Below are 16,314 nucleotides of genomic sequence, written 5' to 3' on the forward strand. Positions count from 1 at the left end.
ATAGATGATGTTAAATTTGATGCAAAAGGCAAAAACAAGTGTGATACCAGAAAAAATCTTCTTTGAAGCAATAAATTCTCAAGGTAGTTAGATATATATTCATGTCATGTCTGTGTTGAGTGGGGACTTATTGATAATAATATGCATTTTTATTAATTACTATTTTTGGCACCCCTAGTTTCCATCACAGGGACAAACATTGACGATTTCTGCCAACTTTTTTTTTTTAATCTCTCTCTGCTTTAAATGAATTGATTGACACGTGATTGTTTTTGGCAAGGAATAGGAAATTAACTATGTAGACCTATGCAAATGTTTGGTTTTTTTTTCATTAAAAGCCTATGTATTCTTACTTTAGACTTACTTTTGATTAGCAATGTAGGTAGAAGTGCTTTTTAAGTTGTAAAGCAATATATCAGTTTTAATTTTTATAACTTTAGCTGTGACATGGAAACAAAATCACTTAAGAGACATGATTTTTCTAAATCATGGATATAGTGGGAGTATTTTTTTATATTGTGGATATGTGGGAGTATTTTATATGATTTATATATTTATGGTTATGTGGGAGTATTTTTTTTATTGTGGTTAGAAATAAAAGCAAAATGGCTTATTAAAAGCATTTTCATGCATTTCAGAGGAGATCATTCCAGGGGAGTGTTTGAGGGTGAGAGATGCGTAGATATCTCTGCGCATCATGCAATGAAACACCCGGGAAGGAGGATCTACTCCAACATGGAGAAGAAGATGAGCCTTCATGGAGAAGGGGATTGTTAAAGCAGTCTCCATACCTCATCGCAAACCAGAACATTCTTACTTGGAATGTGTCCCTCGGTGCAGCACTTATAAATAATGTCAGGTAGGAAACAATATGACTTCCTTTTTCATTTTGCAGAAAGCAGAAGCCACTGGAGAAAAACGGCCAAGAGGCAGACCTAGGAAATGGGTGAGTAATCAGATATAATTTCTGGGCTCTTTTTTTTTCTTCTTGGTAATGAAAATTTTCTGTTTTTCGTTTTTTAAGTGAAAATTACTTTTATTTTATCAATTACTTGTATTTCTGACTTCTGGTTCAATGAGTCTTTGGAAAGGGTTAAGGCAAGCGCCAAATTATCACCACCCTTTACCATTAGGCTCTAAGAGTTTACTCCCAATGCTTTTCTTTCCTGGGAGTGACTCTTTCTATCTCTTATCAACATGAAAAGAGTCTCCACTCTTCCTTCAAACAGGGGTAACAATGAGATGACTTGTTCCGTGGGTTGAGTAACTAAGGTTAAAGGGTATTATGAAACCTTGGAAGTTGATTACAAATGGAGATAAAATTCAGATGAAATGTGTATGAGATAACTTTGTAACGTTTTCTTTCTTTTCTTTTCTTCTCCTTCTTCTTCTTCTTTTTTTTTTTTTTTGTTGTTGTTTCCCTCATGGCTTTGCTTTGGACCCATCTCATTTTCGAGGTGGCTTGTGTTTTTCCTTTTTACGTTGGCTTTTTAGGAAACCAGGTTTTTAGTTTCAGATCTGTTTGCTTCCCTTAGTAGTCATTCCCGCGGACTGACGTTAGCTACCGTGGCTTCCAGGCAGATGCCTTTGATCCCACAGGCGCACAGGTCCTGTAGCTCCTCGAGGCCAGAAACCCAGTGATCACTGAGGAGCTTCGCTCATTTTACCACTTCAACCTTGTTCCTTTTGCTGCTACACTACCCGTGTTCTTTTGGTCTGTCTTTCCCACTGACAGAGGAGAAAAGTCTTGAATATGACTAAAGGCATTTCTCAAGAAAGATAAAGACATCCTCTATACGAGGTCTCTTCTTGCAAAGGGATCTTTGGATGTCCTTTTCTCTCTTCCCTGGTTTATTCTGCATGCTTCATCTTTTTTTAAGCGTCTTTGCTGCTATGCTGGACTATATTTTCCTGTTGGTATGCCATTCCTTTTCCTCTAGAGTTCTACATCACTTTCTATTTATACTGTGGTATTGCCTTTCATTTAATTTATGCATCTTGTATTTTTTTTTCCTCTGCTCAACATGTGTTGGGATTAGATTTCTTAGCACAAGGAAATGGGGATGATCTTTAGATTAAAAACATCTCCGAGTTGCAGTGTAACCTTAAAGTAAGAGCATTTCATTCAACCTTCTGGTCAATAAATGAATTCTCTCCAGACCTACCCACCAGGTGGTAATCATCTGGACTGTTTGAGACCCTTAGTGTTAGGGAACTCACTACCTCTTAAGGCTGCCTCTTCCTTCTTGGAAAGCTCTGAACATTAGAAAATTCTTCTGTCTGCCTCCCTGTAGCAGGCCTCCTTTCCTGGGAAGATACAGAGTAATTGTTTTTACTTTTACTCCTGATAGCCCTTCAAATATTTGAAGACAATTAACACATACCCTTTGTTGTCTTTTTTAGTCTGAATATCTTCAATCCTTTCATTTTTCCCCCCAAAGGAACAGTCTTGTTATTCTTTTCTGAGTATGTTTGTTTTTTAATCTTTTGAAATATGTCACCTAGACCTAAGTATCATGTTTCAAGTGTGGGCTCCGCAACCGGTGGGTTTATCACCTTTCTTGTTGTACATATGGTTCCAGTTACCTATTAGTGATTAATCAACCACTCCAAAACTTAATGTTTTTTAAAAAAAGCAATTTTATTATGCTCATGGATTCTTTGGGTCAGGAATATGGACAGGGCACAGCAGAAAGCCTTGTGTCTGCTTCCAGATGTCTGGGGCCCCAGTGAGAGGACTCAAGCAGCTGGGGGTGACTCCAGTACTTGGAGTCTGCTCTCTGGAGCCTTCTTCACTCACGGGTCTGGAGCTTTTGCAAGATGGGCTTGAAGTCTGGGTGCATCTGGGAATGTCCACTGGAACACCCACACACATGGCCTTTCCAGCTTGGTAGTCTCAGGGTAGATGGTCTGCCTTCTGACACACACTCAAGGTTCCCAGAGTGTTCTGGCAGATGAGGATAAAGCTGCTTAGTCTCAGAAGTCAAAAAGTGCTGCTTCCATTATATGCTAGCGAGCATGTCGTTGACCAAGTTGGGATTAGCATACATGTAAATACAAGTTTGCCAATTTCTAAGCATCAGAACTTTGAGAGGGCAGACCTGTATAAACTTTCCAAAATGCAGCATAATAGAAAATGGTAAGTTCTTTGAAGTCATGAGATTAATGCTGCTCAAATGAAAGAAATTGTAAGCAAAGACAATGAAAGTTAACGGGCACGAGAGCTTCCATCAAGTGTGACCTCTCTTGTGTCCCCTAGCTTCATGGAGAGACAGTTGACATCCAGCATTGTGTAGACTGAAGGAATACAAAGCGTTGATTTGATACTTAATGTATTGCAAAATGATTACTGCAGTAACATTTGTTAACGCCTCCATCACCTCACATAATTACCATTTCTTCCTTTTTTTTTTTTTTTGTGGTGAGACCATTTAAGATCTACTCTCTTAACAACTTTCAAACATATAATACAGTGTTGTTAACTACAATCCACATGCTAGATCTCCAGACTTGATAACTGGAAGTTTGTGTCCTTTGACCAGCATTTCCTCACTCTCCCCACCCTCCACCCCTGGCAACCACCATTCCACTCTCTCTGTCTATAAAATTAGGTTTTTTTAGATTCCACCCGTAAGTGAGATCATACAGTATTTGTCTTCCTCTGTCTAACTTATTTCACTAAGCATAATGCCCTCACGTTCCATCCATGCCAATGGCCGCATTTCCTGCTTTCTCATGGTTGAACAATATTCCATCCCATATGTGATACACACATACACACCCCCCCCCCACATCTCCTTAAACATTCATCTGTAGATGGACACTTAGATTCTTTCCATAGCTTGCCTCTTAGCTGGTCTTTCTGCCTTGTACTTGTTCTACTCTTGGGGTATCCTATAATGTTCACCAGTAACATCTGTAGTTTATAGTCATGTCACCGTTCTTTCTCCAAAACTTCCTGTGGTTGCACAGCCAGCCACTGAATTAATTACAAGCTGCCCTTGCGCTTTCAAGGCCCCCACAGTTTACACCCACCTATCGTTATGGCTTTATTTCCTACCACTCATCTTTACACAGCCAGTGTTCCAGCCAAGGACCTAGGTGCTTTTTTTCTGTTTTTGTTTTTTCTTAACGGATTCTTACTCATTGGAGGGAGATATGGATTCCAGGCATCTGATCTTCATGCTGGATCAGAAGCCCATGAGAGGCATCCACCGTGGAGGCCCTTGCTTTCTGGGAACAACTGGGTCATCCTCATTGACAGGGGTGATTTCTAATTTTTGCTGGCTGTGAGAATGGAAAATATTGTGTAGTGAACTGTTACGGCTCCCTGACTTGGTCCCCAAAGAAGAGTTGTTCTAGTCAGAAGAGGAAATAAAAGGAAATTGTGTATTTTTTCGTGATGGTGTGTTTCCTCTTTGCTTGTATATATTCTGTTGGGTAGAGTGTGAAGCCAGCCGCCGCGAGGCTTTCAGTTCAGTGGCGTTCTTTGCAGGAAAGCTCCTGCTAAAGAAATAAATTAATTATTGTATTTTCCATAGGCAATGGGCTTGGACCTCATAGTAAATTCAATTCTTTCCAATGGTGTCGTTCACCGATTTCCTTGTGTTAGAGATAGATTTTTTTAACTGACTAGAGTTACTAGGTACATGGCCAAAAAGCCAAATTGCTACCCTTGTATTCTTCTGAGCTGTTTTGTTTTGTTTTGTTTTAAAGCTCTTTCACTTTTAAAAAAGATGTCCTACAAATCTTACCGTGTCAGGTAACAGGCCTGGAAAAAAACATCTGCAGGGTAACCCTCTCACCTGACGTGATTGGAATCGGCAGTTGGTAGGCTACTCAGGAGTTGACTAACCAAAAGTACATGCATAGAAGTAGGGGAGAAACTTGCATCAGTCTTGCTTCGGCGAGGGAATGGACCAGTGGCAAATCCAATGAGTATATTAACTGGACTTTGATTAAGAGCACTTCTAGTCTTTCCTTTATCCTCCTTTGTGCCCTCCCCAAGCCCCCGAGTTTGAATTAGATTCTGGATCTATTACTTCAATGAGCTAGTCTGGACTTCTACTTTTTAAAAATGTTTTGGTGTGGAGGAGGTGAGAGGTAAAGGAAGGAGAGAGAAGTGGGACCTAAATTTCCTGCTGGTCTTACAGTTCGGAGCTCAGGATCTGGATTCAGATGGCTTGAGTTCCGATTCTGGCCCATCACTTGACTAACTGTGGAACAAATTACGTGACTTTTAAAAGATCCGGTTTCCTTATCTCTAAAAAGGTGGTAAGAGCAGCATATTTTTCATAGTTGTTAGATACATTTCTCATACATAGAGTTGTTGTGGGGATTAAATAAGATCACCCATGCAAAGGGCTTAATAAAAGGCATAGCACATGCAAGTGCTCAAATAATGTTAGATACTATGATTAATTCCACTGTACATTTTCATGTAGTTACCACCAACAGCCTAAACCCTACTTACTTATAGCTAGCTACCAGTAGTCACACACATGGAGCAAGGTGATAGTCATGCATTCAACTAAGCAAGCACCCTTGGTGGTATCATTATGTCTTTAATGTATCTAGGCTTAGTATCATCAATCTTAAAAACTGCTTATAAATAATCCTAAAGTACATTTTAAATCTATTTTCAGTTAAGAGGAAAATTGCACGTAGCAGCTTAAAAGCCTCTCCTCTAATTGTAAAGGTTTGGTGTCATGTGTTGTTCATCAATTTGAAAAGTACGATTCCTCCTGTGTGTCTCAATATGCGCACCCAGAGATGTGCTGGTTTCTTGGAACTTCTATAGAGTTCCATTAGTCAGTCCTTCTGCCAGTTGAGACGAGGCATTTAATATTTGCCTTTCTCAGTTTTTGCCTAGGAAGGGAGCTCGTCACAGAACAGAGTTAGTGATGGAAAATATTTGGAAAAAGTTTGAGAGAATGGAGTGAAGGCTCAAGAAGATGTGAACCTGGAGGGTGAAAGGCTCCATCCAGATGTTGCTTAGGGAAGTGCTTCTGGAGGAAAAGAAGCAAGGACAGAATAATAAAGAATAAAGCAGTGGGAACAAAGATGTTTGTAGGTGTTTTGTTTTCTGAATATCTTTATGAGAAAGGAAACAGGACAGAAGGAAAGTATAGCCCCAATATGAATTAATAGTATGTAAAGAAAAAAACCAACCAACCAACCAACAAACCTTCTGGAGATACTGAGATTGACCTAGAAATTGAACCAAGGACCAGTTGCTGAAGCTGAACTTTGATTGGTCACTAACGAAACCCAGCTGTTTTGGGGGTGGGTTGCTCATTCTCTTTATTTGGTAATGGGGTGTGTGCAGTACACTGATGTAAAAATATGCATTTCCATTCCATCTCTTTTGAAGAGGCAGTTGTCTTTTCAGAGCTTGTGATGCACAGGAAAGTGATGTAATTTCAGCTGTTGGTCAGACATGGGAGGATTCTAGATAGGCAACAAAGGCTTTTTGTTTTTTCAAGTTTGAAGACATCTAGAAACTTAAGTGATGATGTGAAGATCAAGTACAGGAAATTAAATCAGCATAAAACCTATTACTCTCTAGACTGATTAAAACTCTTTGGATTTCTTCTAAAGATCCCAAGTATTAGTGCATTGAGGAACCTGGAAATCTGATGTTGAAGTTCAAACATTAGGTTTTCATTTCCATGACTTTTCCCCTCCAGATGTTTGTTCCCTCTTTTTTTTTTAACTTTTAGCCATTTGTAATTTAACACTTGCTTTGTTTAAACTGAAGTATAACTTTGATGTTTAGAAAGAAGTATCAAATAATGCACATTGCAGATACTTGTAACTTTCTTATGGGAGTCGGAGAGGAAGAAATGACTTTGATAAAACATCAAGAACTGCTAATGGAGTGTGTGGAGGCAAAACCATTTTCCCTTAAAAACTTGTAGTAATAACATGCATTAAAAAATGGAGATGTTTCCCCAAAAGCACATGGCTCTTTGCTATATGCTCAGTAACTTAAATATGAGTCTTCCGATGCATATAATGTGTTTAAACCTGGTAAGCCGTGTTTTCTGAAACCGTCTCCTCTGCCATATTTTCTGATAAAAATGGAGTACTTTGCAAACTCTAATAGAACTCTCTGGGAGAAAAGTGATTTAACTTTATTTTCTCTTTTAATAACTTACTGCAAAATTTACTAAAATAACTCTTCAAAAATGCAAGATTAAATATAAAAATACTAAGAAATAAATCATACTCCAAAGGCAAGAATTGGATTTGATCATTCATATTTTGATTCAAGATTAATCTCCTTTATTACTTGTTTGAATATTGAAATGCTATTCTTAATTATTCTGTTAAACGAAGTCTTTAAAAAAGAGGTCGATAACCTGCCCTGTTTTGTCATCCTGCTCAGTTTGGCATAGCCAACTTCTACCAGATCCTGGCTATTCACAACTATACAGCCATTGACCTTGGGGTCTGCCACTCAGGTGATACCACCACAGTTCCACAAAAACCATGTGGTCTTCTCAGACTATAATCAAGGAAGAACATGTTTTTGTTCCACTTGATTGAGTGGCAAATTATAGGAGGAGGTTGTTCCGATAAATGTCCTATTTCTCTACACAGAATAATCAGCTCAGTAAAATCCTAAGACAGTTATCTCAATTCTGCTCTTATTAAATGTCAGGTGTTATGGAATTCAAAGAATATGAAATTATATGGTAGTTAAAGATATTTAAGACTTTACCCATACCACCATACACATATTTACCTATGCTTACCCAAAGTATTTATGATGGCAGTATGTATTTCTAAAATATTAGAAATTCTCATGATAAATACAGTTAATATGCTCTCTCTCTTTCTGTGTGTGTGTGTGTGTGTGTGTGTGTGTGTGTGTGTGTGTAATTTTTACCAGGCAACATAGGTAAAACTGTCCCATACTTCAAGAAAATAGTTTTGTTCTGTTTTTAAGGGTGGTACCTGCATTTATTTTAAGGTTTTTTTTTAATCCAGGAATTCCTTATTCTAACTCTTCAGTATTTGACACAAGTATTTAACCATTTTTGGCAAAATTTCAATTTGATGGGATTGAATCGAGCCTCCTGTCTCTACGTTGGACTAAAAGCAGGACTTCTGTGTTTTGATGAGCTGAAGACATTTAGGCAGGTTGCTCAGTTTACCCATGCTTTTTCTCCTGGTTAAGTCCTTGACGGGAACATTCTTTCTGTAGCTAATGGCTCTCAAGGATTGAGGGCTGTAAAGCCCAAGAACCTTTATTGCCACAGCCAGCTCTGTTACCCAGGGACTGATTACTGAGTTTTTAGATGATCCAGCCTCCTGCCTCCTTCTTTGCTTTGTTTTCCCAGCTCCCCCTGCTGCCTGACCTTTGGCGATTTCACTACTCATTAGCACCTCCTCCAGATGGGGGGAAGGGCCAGAAACAGGGGATCAACTCTGGTAAAAGACTTGTGGGGGGAGGCCAGGCCGGGGGGAAGAGGTGGGGTGTAATGGCAGACATAAGGTTTTCAGATTATCTGTCGACTTGATAGATCCAGGCTACCCAAACTCCGTCCTCAGGGGTAATCCAACGTAGCCACGACCCTGAAATTTGTTTTTCACTCATTCTTTATTCATTTTTATAATAAATGTGATTTTAGAAGTATGATGTCTTTTTTAGGGTGCTATGTCTCTTTTTTTAATTATATTTCCTCAGTATTGATGAGTGGCTGCAAATCAAACTTGGGTTGCTAACCCAACAGGGGGCTTTTGCCCCCTGTTCAGGTTCAGAAGAATTGCATTAAATCTACTCTTACATTAGACTCAGGTTGTGGAATGGTAGTTCTTTAAATTCAGGTAGAGGGAGATTGCCTCGTGATGCTCAAAAGAGTCCTGTTTGGGTGTGAACAGATCATATAGCTAATCCTCGCTGGAGGACCAAGGGAAGCCTTGTCATTACTTTGTGCTGTGATTTCAGTGCATTCACCCAGAAAATGCACTTTGAGTGTCTGTTTGAACATAGTATCCTGAAGAAGGCTAAACATGTGAGATGGACAACCCAGACATGCAAGAAACTGCTTAGACACTGGGTTTTGTTTTTTGTTTTTTGTTTTTTTTTGTTGTTGTTCTGAGAGGTGGGGGGGAGAAAGGAGAGGGAGAGAGAGAATCTTAAGCAGGCTCCACATCCAGCGTGGAGCCCAATGCGGGGCTCCATCTCACGACCCTGAGATCATGACCTGAGTGAAAATCAAGAGTCAGATGCTTACCCTGACTGTTTTGGACACTGTTTTTGCTTACTTACTTGTTTATTTACTTCTCTCTTTTTTGGCTGGACCACGTAAACCCTAAGGCTGCAAAGGCAAGACCCTTTGATTTTGCAATTTTCCGTTTATCTAAACATTTTACTCAAGTCTTCTGACAGTACTGTGGATCAAGTCCTGTGCTAGGTCCTGGGGTTATCAAGGCCAACAGTATAGATGGGGGCTGCCTTGGGGCACTTACAGTCTCGGGAACCAAAAAGGAAAACCTGATGTCAGCCCCTTAGATTACCCCCTCTGTGCTTTGGATGCTGTGAAGCTAAATTAATTCCAGTTTTCAAGTATTTTGAGCTCCTCAGAATTTAACAGTCCTTCCATAGAAATGATTGTGTTGCTTTCCAAATCCTAATGACCCCTCTATGTCATTATTTGAATATAGCTCTGCATGTAATCTATGAATTAACTGAACGAGTGGGCCTGAGCTTACATGCTCTCAGTATCACCACAGCAAACATCCAGGCTAATATCAAATGTACACATATTTGATCTATCAAAATAGGGAGTCGAATTTTATCTGGTCAGTACAAGTTTAAAAAGGTAGGTATTTAATGGCCAGATACTGGCTCCAAGAAGGAGGGGAAACGGAACTAGAAAGACCGGGATAATCCTGTTGGGCCACTGCCTCAACATACGTTGTTCTCATTTTTTTCTCTCTGTTTGTGCTAATTTATCAGATAACTTTAAAATAACCTGGTGTCAAAGCAACTAATCGTATACTTTAGTATTTCTGGATACTGCTACCCTTTGTATTTAAAAAATGAGCTCTTGAAAGGGGAAAGCATATCATGTTTATCCTTTCACCCTTAGCACCTAAGACCTAGAAGGAAATTCAGCAAATGATTAAGAGCTCAGACTGCCTGTGTTCAGTCAGCAGGTTTAGACTGAGCAAGCTGCTCAGTCACCAGCTCTGGCCTTCTCGTACGTAAAACAAAGAGTCCTAATAGTTCTCATTTCCTAGGATTATTTTGTAAGAATTCAATGAGAAGCCACCAAAAAACCTGTATTCACCGGGTCACAGGCAGTCAGTAAATCATCACTGGTGATGTTAGTGTAGTTTCAGGCCCGTAGCGGGACTTAATAAATGTTGGCTGAATAGAATGACAGTATTTCTTTACTGTGTATAAATGATGGTCTTTGGATGTTTGTTTTCCACTATGAATGTGGTTTTGAATCGCATGCTTTGTCTTTTCTTTCTTTCTTTTTTTTTTTAATCTGATGATTTGTATTTTCAAAGAGGCTACAAAGGGGTTAAAAGTACAAACCGTAGGCATCAAGGCAGTGTTTGTCATAATTTCAAATTCCAGCTTATGCCTTTCCACTGAAGAAGGACGCTGTGAGCCACTATCACCCAGGCCCGATACAGACTTTGAATGCCTTGCCCTACATTAATCTTTCCATTCCCTCACTCCTGGAAATAGCGTTCTGCTTTCCAAAATAGACTCTAGCGCTGTACCTTCAAAGAATTTTTGTCACAGCTTTGGATCACCAGAAAAACAGAAGAAAGCTTTGTTGGCAGAACCTCACAGAATAATTTTCTCAGGTAGTTTCTAATTTTTTTTTCTACAAAAACTTATTTTCATTGCCTGTTTCTCATGTCCTTTGCTCTTAATTTTGAGTGTTCACATGAAAATAAGCAAAAGAGGAAAATCAGTTAATAACTCTTTGTTTCTTTGACTTCTTTCGGGGGCATTTGGAAGGGGCATTTGGAAGCACCCCACCTAAAGCAGGGAGGTTTACAACTAAGGATTCATTGGTGGGGGAGGGATCTAATATCCTAGGTTTTATACCACCAAAGGGGTAAGGACTCCACAGTCGGAATAACAAAGGTAGCAATGTCACATAACTTGGAAGTTTAAGCATTAACATTACCAATAAAGGAAGTGCAGGCCTGCCAAGTTTCCAGACAATCCAAATATTTTCAGTCTTGAGGGAGCACCCTATTCCAGGAACCACCAAAGCCCAAGGAGGTGAAGGAATTACCCTATGTTTAGGAATAGGGAATCATAAGATGATAGCTGATAATGTTCTATAAAGAAGCATTTGTTTTGCAGTCTTTTATCATTCACTGTTCCAAATGAATCTGAGGTCAGAGAAGACATATACCAGTGCGTGTCAGAAGCTGATCCTAGAGTATCATTTCCTTATTACAGGATCTCTGTCCCTACATTTTCTTTCCTACCATTATCCTCTTAGGTGACCCAACTTTAATGTTCTCTAAATTCCCTGATGGAAATGGATGAAGCATAGCTCTCAGTTGATGGAGTTGGAGGGTATGGAGTTGGATGGTATGCACATGACCATCTCTGTGCCCACCCCCACCCCGTTCTCCTGAGGCTGACAGTCCCTGAGTAGTACCCAACGCTGGGTGCGCACCTTATGAGCTTATCGGAAAGTATGGAAAGGCAATATGTGATAATACTGTCCATCCTATAGCATTTTCATTCTCCTGTGCTCTTAGTAAATTTTAAATTTCTTGTTTAAGAGTAAGTAAAGTTTGATTTTACCTCCTTTATTCCCCTTTCTTATTCCCCTGTCTTTGGACCATATAATTCCTATATGTGTTGGGTGAAAGTGAACTCATTCCCAACCCTAATTCACCCCCTTTGAATTCCTTGCATAGCAATGGGATAGAGTTTAATGACGTTCCCTTTGGATTTGCTGTGTACAGCACGCTCGTTTCCAGGCTATCAAACCAAGGCACTAGTAGATCTTGTGTGTGTGTGTTTTTTTTAAGGTTATACATTTTATTTATTTTTTATTTTTTTATTATGTTATGTTAATTGCCATACATTACATCATTAGTTTTTGATGTAGTGTTCCATGATTCATTGTTTGTGCATAACACCCAGTGCTCCATTCAATACGTGCCCTCTTTAGTACCCATCACCAGGCTAACCCATCCCCCCAACCCCCTCCCCTCTAGAACCCTCAGTTTGTTTCTCAGAGTCCATAGTCTCTCATGGTTCATCTCCCCCTCTCATTTCCCCCCTTTCATTTTTCCCTTCCTACTATCTTCTTCTTTTTTAAAATATATAATGTATTATTTGTTTCAGAGGTACATGCTCTTTTTCCAAGGGTAGCCTACTCTTTTGTGGATGTTAAAGTTTATCCACGAACCAGTCAGGCTTAGGATTTTGTGTGTTGCTTTACACATCCTGTTCAGACAATTGATGAGTTACACAAAAACCATTTAAAGTCTGTAATTTTCTAAACAATAAAACAGTGACTTAGTCTGATACATAGTCTTAATCTGCTTTGCCATTAAATCACTAATCTCAGTGGATATCAACTGGGGCTCTTTTCAATTGCTAAAACCTATGGGAACAAAACTGCTCTATTATCTAACTTGCATTGTTGAAACCTCTTAAGGGTTCCTAAGTATTCACAGAGAACTAATTCATGCCATACAGTAAGTAAGTACCACATTGTTTCCTGCTATGATGAAGTGAGTGAGCTTTTATGTTCATTATGTACATTATGGGATTAATAGGATGTTCAATGTACCTAGACTGTATAGTTTGAGAGGGTTTGGCCATACATGGTCACAGTATGAAGAAGAATTCCCTTGTGACTGAATTTTTTTTTTCTGCCCAAGATTCTTATAATGTGGTATGTGTTCATCATTGTTATTTCCTATTCTTTTAAGTAATTATGTTCCAATAAAAATGTAGTGCCCCCCATTTGAGAAGCTGACATTTTATATCCTTAAGATTTTGAGTGAAAATTTAAGTGTCTTATTTTGAGGTTTTATCTTTCTATAAAATTTTTGAGCCTGAGAAAATGTTTCTGTTGATTTACTTACAATCTCAAAACTATCTTTGGTAGAAAATCTCTTTACATGTGAGAAAAAGCTGTCTAGAAAGATGTCATGAGTACCATTGGTCATGGTGTGCAAATTTAAACACCCTGCCTGTCACAGGAGGGTCTTGTATTCAACCTAAATTTCTCTTTGTGTGGTTTTCAGCCCATTTCCTCTTGTGCTGTTCTTCGTGGTGATAGAAAACATCTGGTATGTTCCTCTTCAAAATAATTCTTCTTACATGGTGCAGTGTAAAGTGGACACACTTCGGGTCCTAGCAGACCTGGGTTTGAGTCTGGGCCTTAGCCCTTACCAGGCTTAAGCCATCATTGCCTCTCTGAGCCTCCGTGTCTTCTTTTGTAAACACAGCTCATACTCCCTACCTTGCAGTTTTAGCTAAAGTGTCCAGCTCCTAGTAAATGCACGAAATATAATACCTTATATCATTAGTGTTAAAGCCTGTGAGAATTTATGAAGTCAGCTTCCCCCCCCATGGTAACATTCCCAGATATTTCTGACTTTGTCCTGCTTTTCTAAACTAAGAATCTTGGTTCTAAACGAGGCTTCAGATGGAACGCTAGGTTTGTAATGGAAGGTCTATCTGCCTTGCTTTCTGAGTTAATGAATTTGTAACTATATGACCTTGGATAAGTCACTTAACACCCTTGAGCCTGTGTGCTCATATGTAAGACAGGGATGACAAGTATCGTATCTCCTGAGGCTTCCTTTCCGGGTTGTAGTTAGGATAACGTAAGGAGTAATTTATGGGCTGCACCATGCAGTCATAAAGGGATAGCAGTAAATATAATCGGCAATTGAAATTTAATACTTTATAAGAGAGGGAATGAAATTGTTTGTTGTTTATATAACTTTTAAAATTTAGGTCGCCGTCTTCAGCCTCACCCTTGTCCTACATTGCAACCAGGAGCCAGTGCTCTTTTTCTCTTCCCATTTTCATCTGCTCTTTGGGTTGCAAGGCTAAAATGGACAACTTCTAGATGTATAATGACATATATTAAAACAGTTCCAACAGCATACGATTACACTTGTGTGCAGAGACAGTGAATCAATGAGAAGTGTAGGGTGAAGTTAAGAGGGGTGCCAGCTGGTCAAAACGTAAGTAAAGGGGTGAAGCCCCCCAGGAGAAGTGGATGAGCAGGAAAGATGTCTCAAGTGATGGACATTAAAGGAGAGGGTGATAGATCCGTGTCTCCTAAGATAATCACAGCCGAGTTCCAAACAGAAGAATGGCATGCTCAAAACCTATCTGGATGAGAAGGGAACTTTGGGACACGGAGGATCACTTACAGCGGAAGTGACCTTGGAGGTTGCAGTGATCCCAGGCAGTAGAGGACAATCCATTTCTGCAGAGATACACTCTCGGGGGGGATGTTGGTCTGATAGACTGATGTGTGGGTTGCTGAGGACATGGTGTTGGGGGAAACCAGTAGGAATGCCAAGCGCCTCATCTATGAGGGCCGTCTAAGAGTGTTAAAATTGGAGGGAAAGAAAGTAGAGTGGACATAGTAATATTTAAATGAATATTTACGTGTGTTGTCTTCTTAAAAAAAAATCTATTGAATATACAGTTAGCATTTCTAGAAGCAGCTTTCTGCCCTGTTTGTATCATATTAATTTTTTGTTTTGTTGCCTCAATTCATCGTGATTTTATGTTTAATTATGGGGCTGAAAGAACTCAAGTTTGGGTAGCAGAGAGTGGATTTTGGTGTAACTTCCCTGTTGATTATGTTACATGTTTCTGTATTGCAGTCAAACTAGCCACAGTGATCCAGCTGTCCATTGGGGATCTGTAGATGCTGCTTCCCTGGGGCCCTTTCCTCCATGGCTGTCTGTGACCTTAGCCACTGAATCATGTAATCGTTTTTGGCCTCCTAAGTCAGTGATTCGGAGTGGGCAGAGTGGTAGTGTGATGTCATGTCTGGGGCATGAGCCTGTACCCTCACCACACATGGGTCCCACCCTTCCTGGGCTAGGCAGCTCAATACACAGTGCTTGGCACATAGTGAGTGCTCAATAAATTTAGTTGCTTTTCCTGTCTCCCTCTGGACCTCAAGTAGGAATATCCAAATTTGAGAACACCACCATAGCCGTCGTTCCCCAGTTAAAACCCATAGTGAAAGCCGAGGCTGATGTGAGGGAATGCAGTTGCAGGCTCCAGTTAATCTACAAAAGATGATTACATAGGTTTACAGTGAGGCTTCCCATGCTCATGAATCATAATAAAATCTCTTACGGGATTAATGACTTTTAACTTAATGCAAAATTGGTAAACTATGTGTAATATTGTGACATTTGAAAGTATTTAGAATGAAAACTGGCTGATGGGGGTACATATGTAGAGATACTTTGTGTTCTCCCAACATGGTTTGGATTTTATTGACCTCTCTTCTTCTCCCCTAAAAGAAGATCAGAAGGAGGGCCCTCCCCATTGTTTCCAAATTCCTAGACAGGAAAAACATCAAACTAGAAAGGCATATTTTGATAACCTTACACATTTGTATTTTTTTAAATAAAAAAGTTTCTTTCTTGCCCTTTTCTGGTAGAGAGAAAAATTAGACTCCCTTACTTTCTCTCTTTCTCCTCTACTCCAGATTCCAGCAAATATAACCTTATCTTTCTTTTTAACTCCTATAATTGTAAATTCCTTTGCATTAGTAAGAAAATATACGGAACAATCCCCCGTACACTTTGCCCAATTTCCCCTCAGTGGTGGTATTTTGTAAAGCTATAGTACAGAATCTCAACTAGGATATTGCATGAACACAGTCCACCCATCATATTCCCATATTCCTATGTTTATTGTACTCACGTGTATGTGGGGGGGGTATTAGGTTCTATACAGTTTTACCACCTGTGTAGACTCATGTATGACCTCCAGAGGTATTCTCTTCTAAGCCCGTAGGTTGCTTGAGTGTTTTCGACACATCCTGTGATGACAGACATTAAGTGTCTTCTCCTGTAAGCATGCAAAAACTTTTTGTGGCTGTAGGAAGGTGGAGAGTGGAAATCTGGCCCCTGGTTCCTGTCTGTGGCTGCGTAGTTACTCTTTCACATTCCCTCGTTAGAAAGGGCTGGCTGGCCCAGCCAAAATCATAGGTGGGCTTGGCACACAGCTAACTATTTGCCTGGAGTAACTTATGCTTTTGTACTCTGTTAAGAGTTCTGCCAATTTCAGAGACCAGGAAGCAAAGAGTTGGC

The 16,314-nt window shown here is 39.6% G+C and overlaps 1 protein-coding gene across 1 annotated transcript in view; it reads left to right on the forward strand.

Annotated features, from left to right (window-relative positions):
* Positions 1–16,314, forward strand: part of HMGA2 (high mobility group AT-hook 2) — a 135,172-nt gene that overhangs the window by 12,197 nt on the left and 106,661 nt on the right. The window contains exon 3 of the mRNA XM_028110751.2: positions 896–946. Within this exon, the coding sequence (XP_027966552.2) occupies positions 896–946 (51 nt within the window). The remainder of the gene's footprint in view (positions 1–895; positions 947–16,314) is intronic.

This window comes from Eumetopias jubatus, unplaced genomic scaffold, assembly GCF_037043125.1.
Source record: "Eumetopias jubatus isolate StellerSeaLion01/CBP00866 unplaced genomic scaffold, mEumJub1_p1.0 scaffold_8, whole genome shotgun sequence".
Lineage (NCBI taxonomy): Eukaryota > Metazoa > Chordata > Mammalia > Carnivora > Otariidae > Eumetopias > Eumetopias jubatus.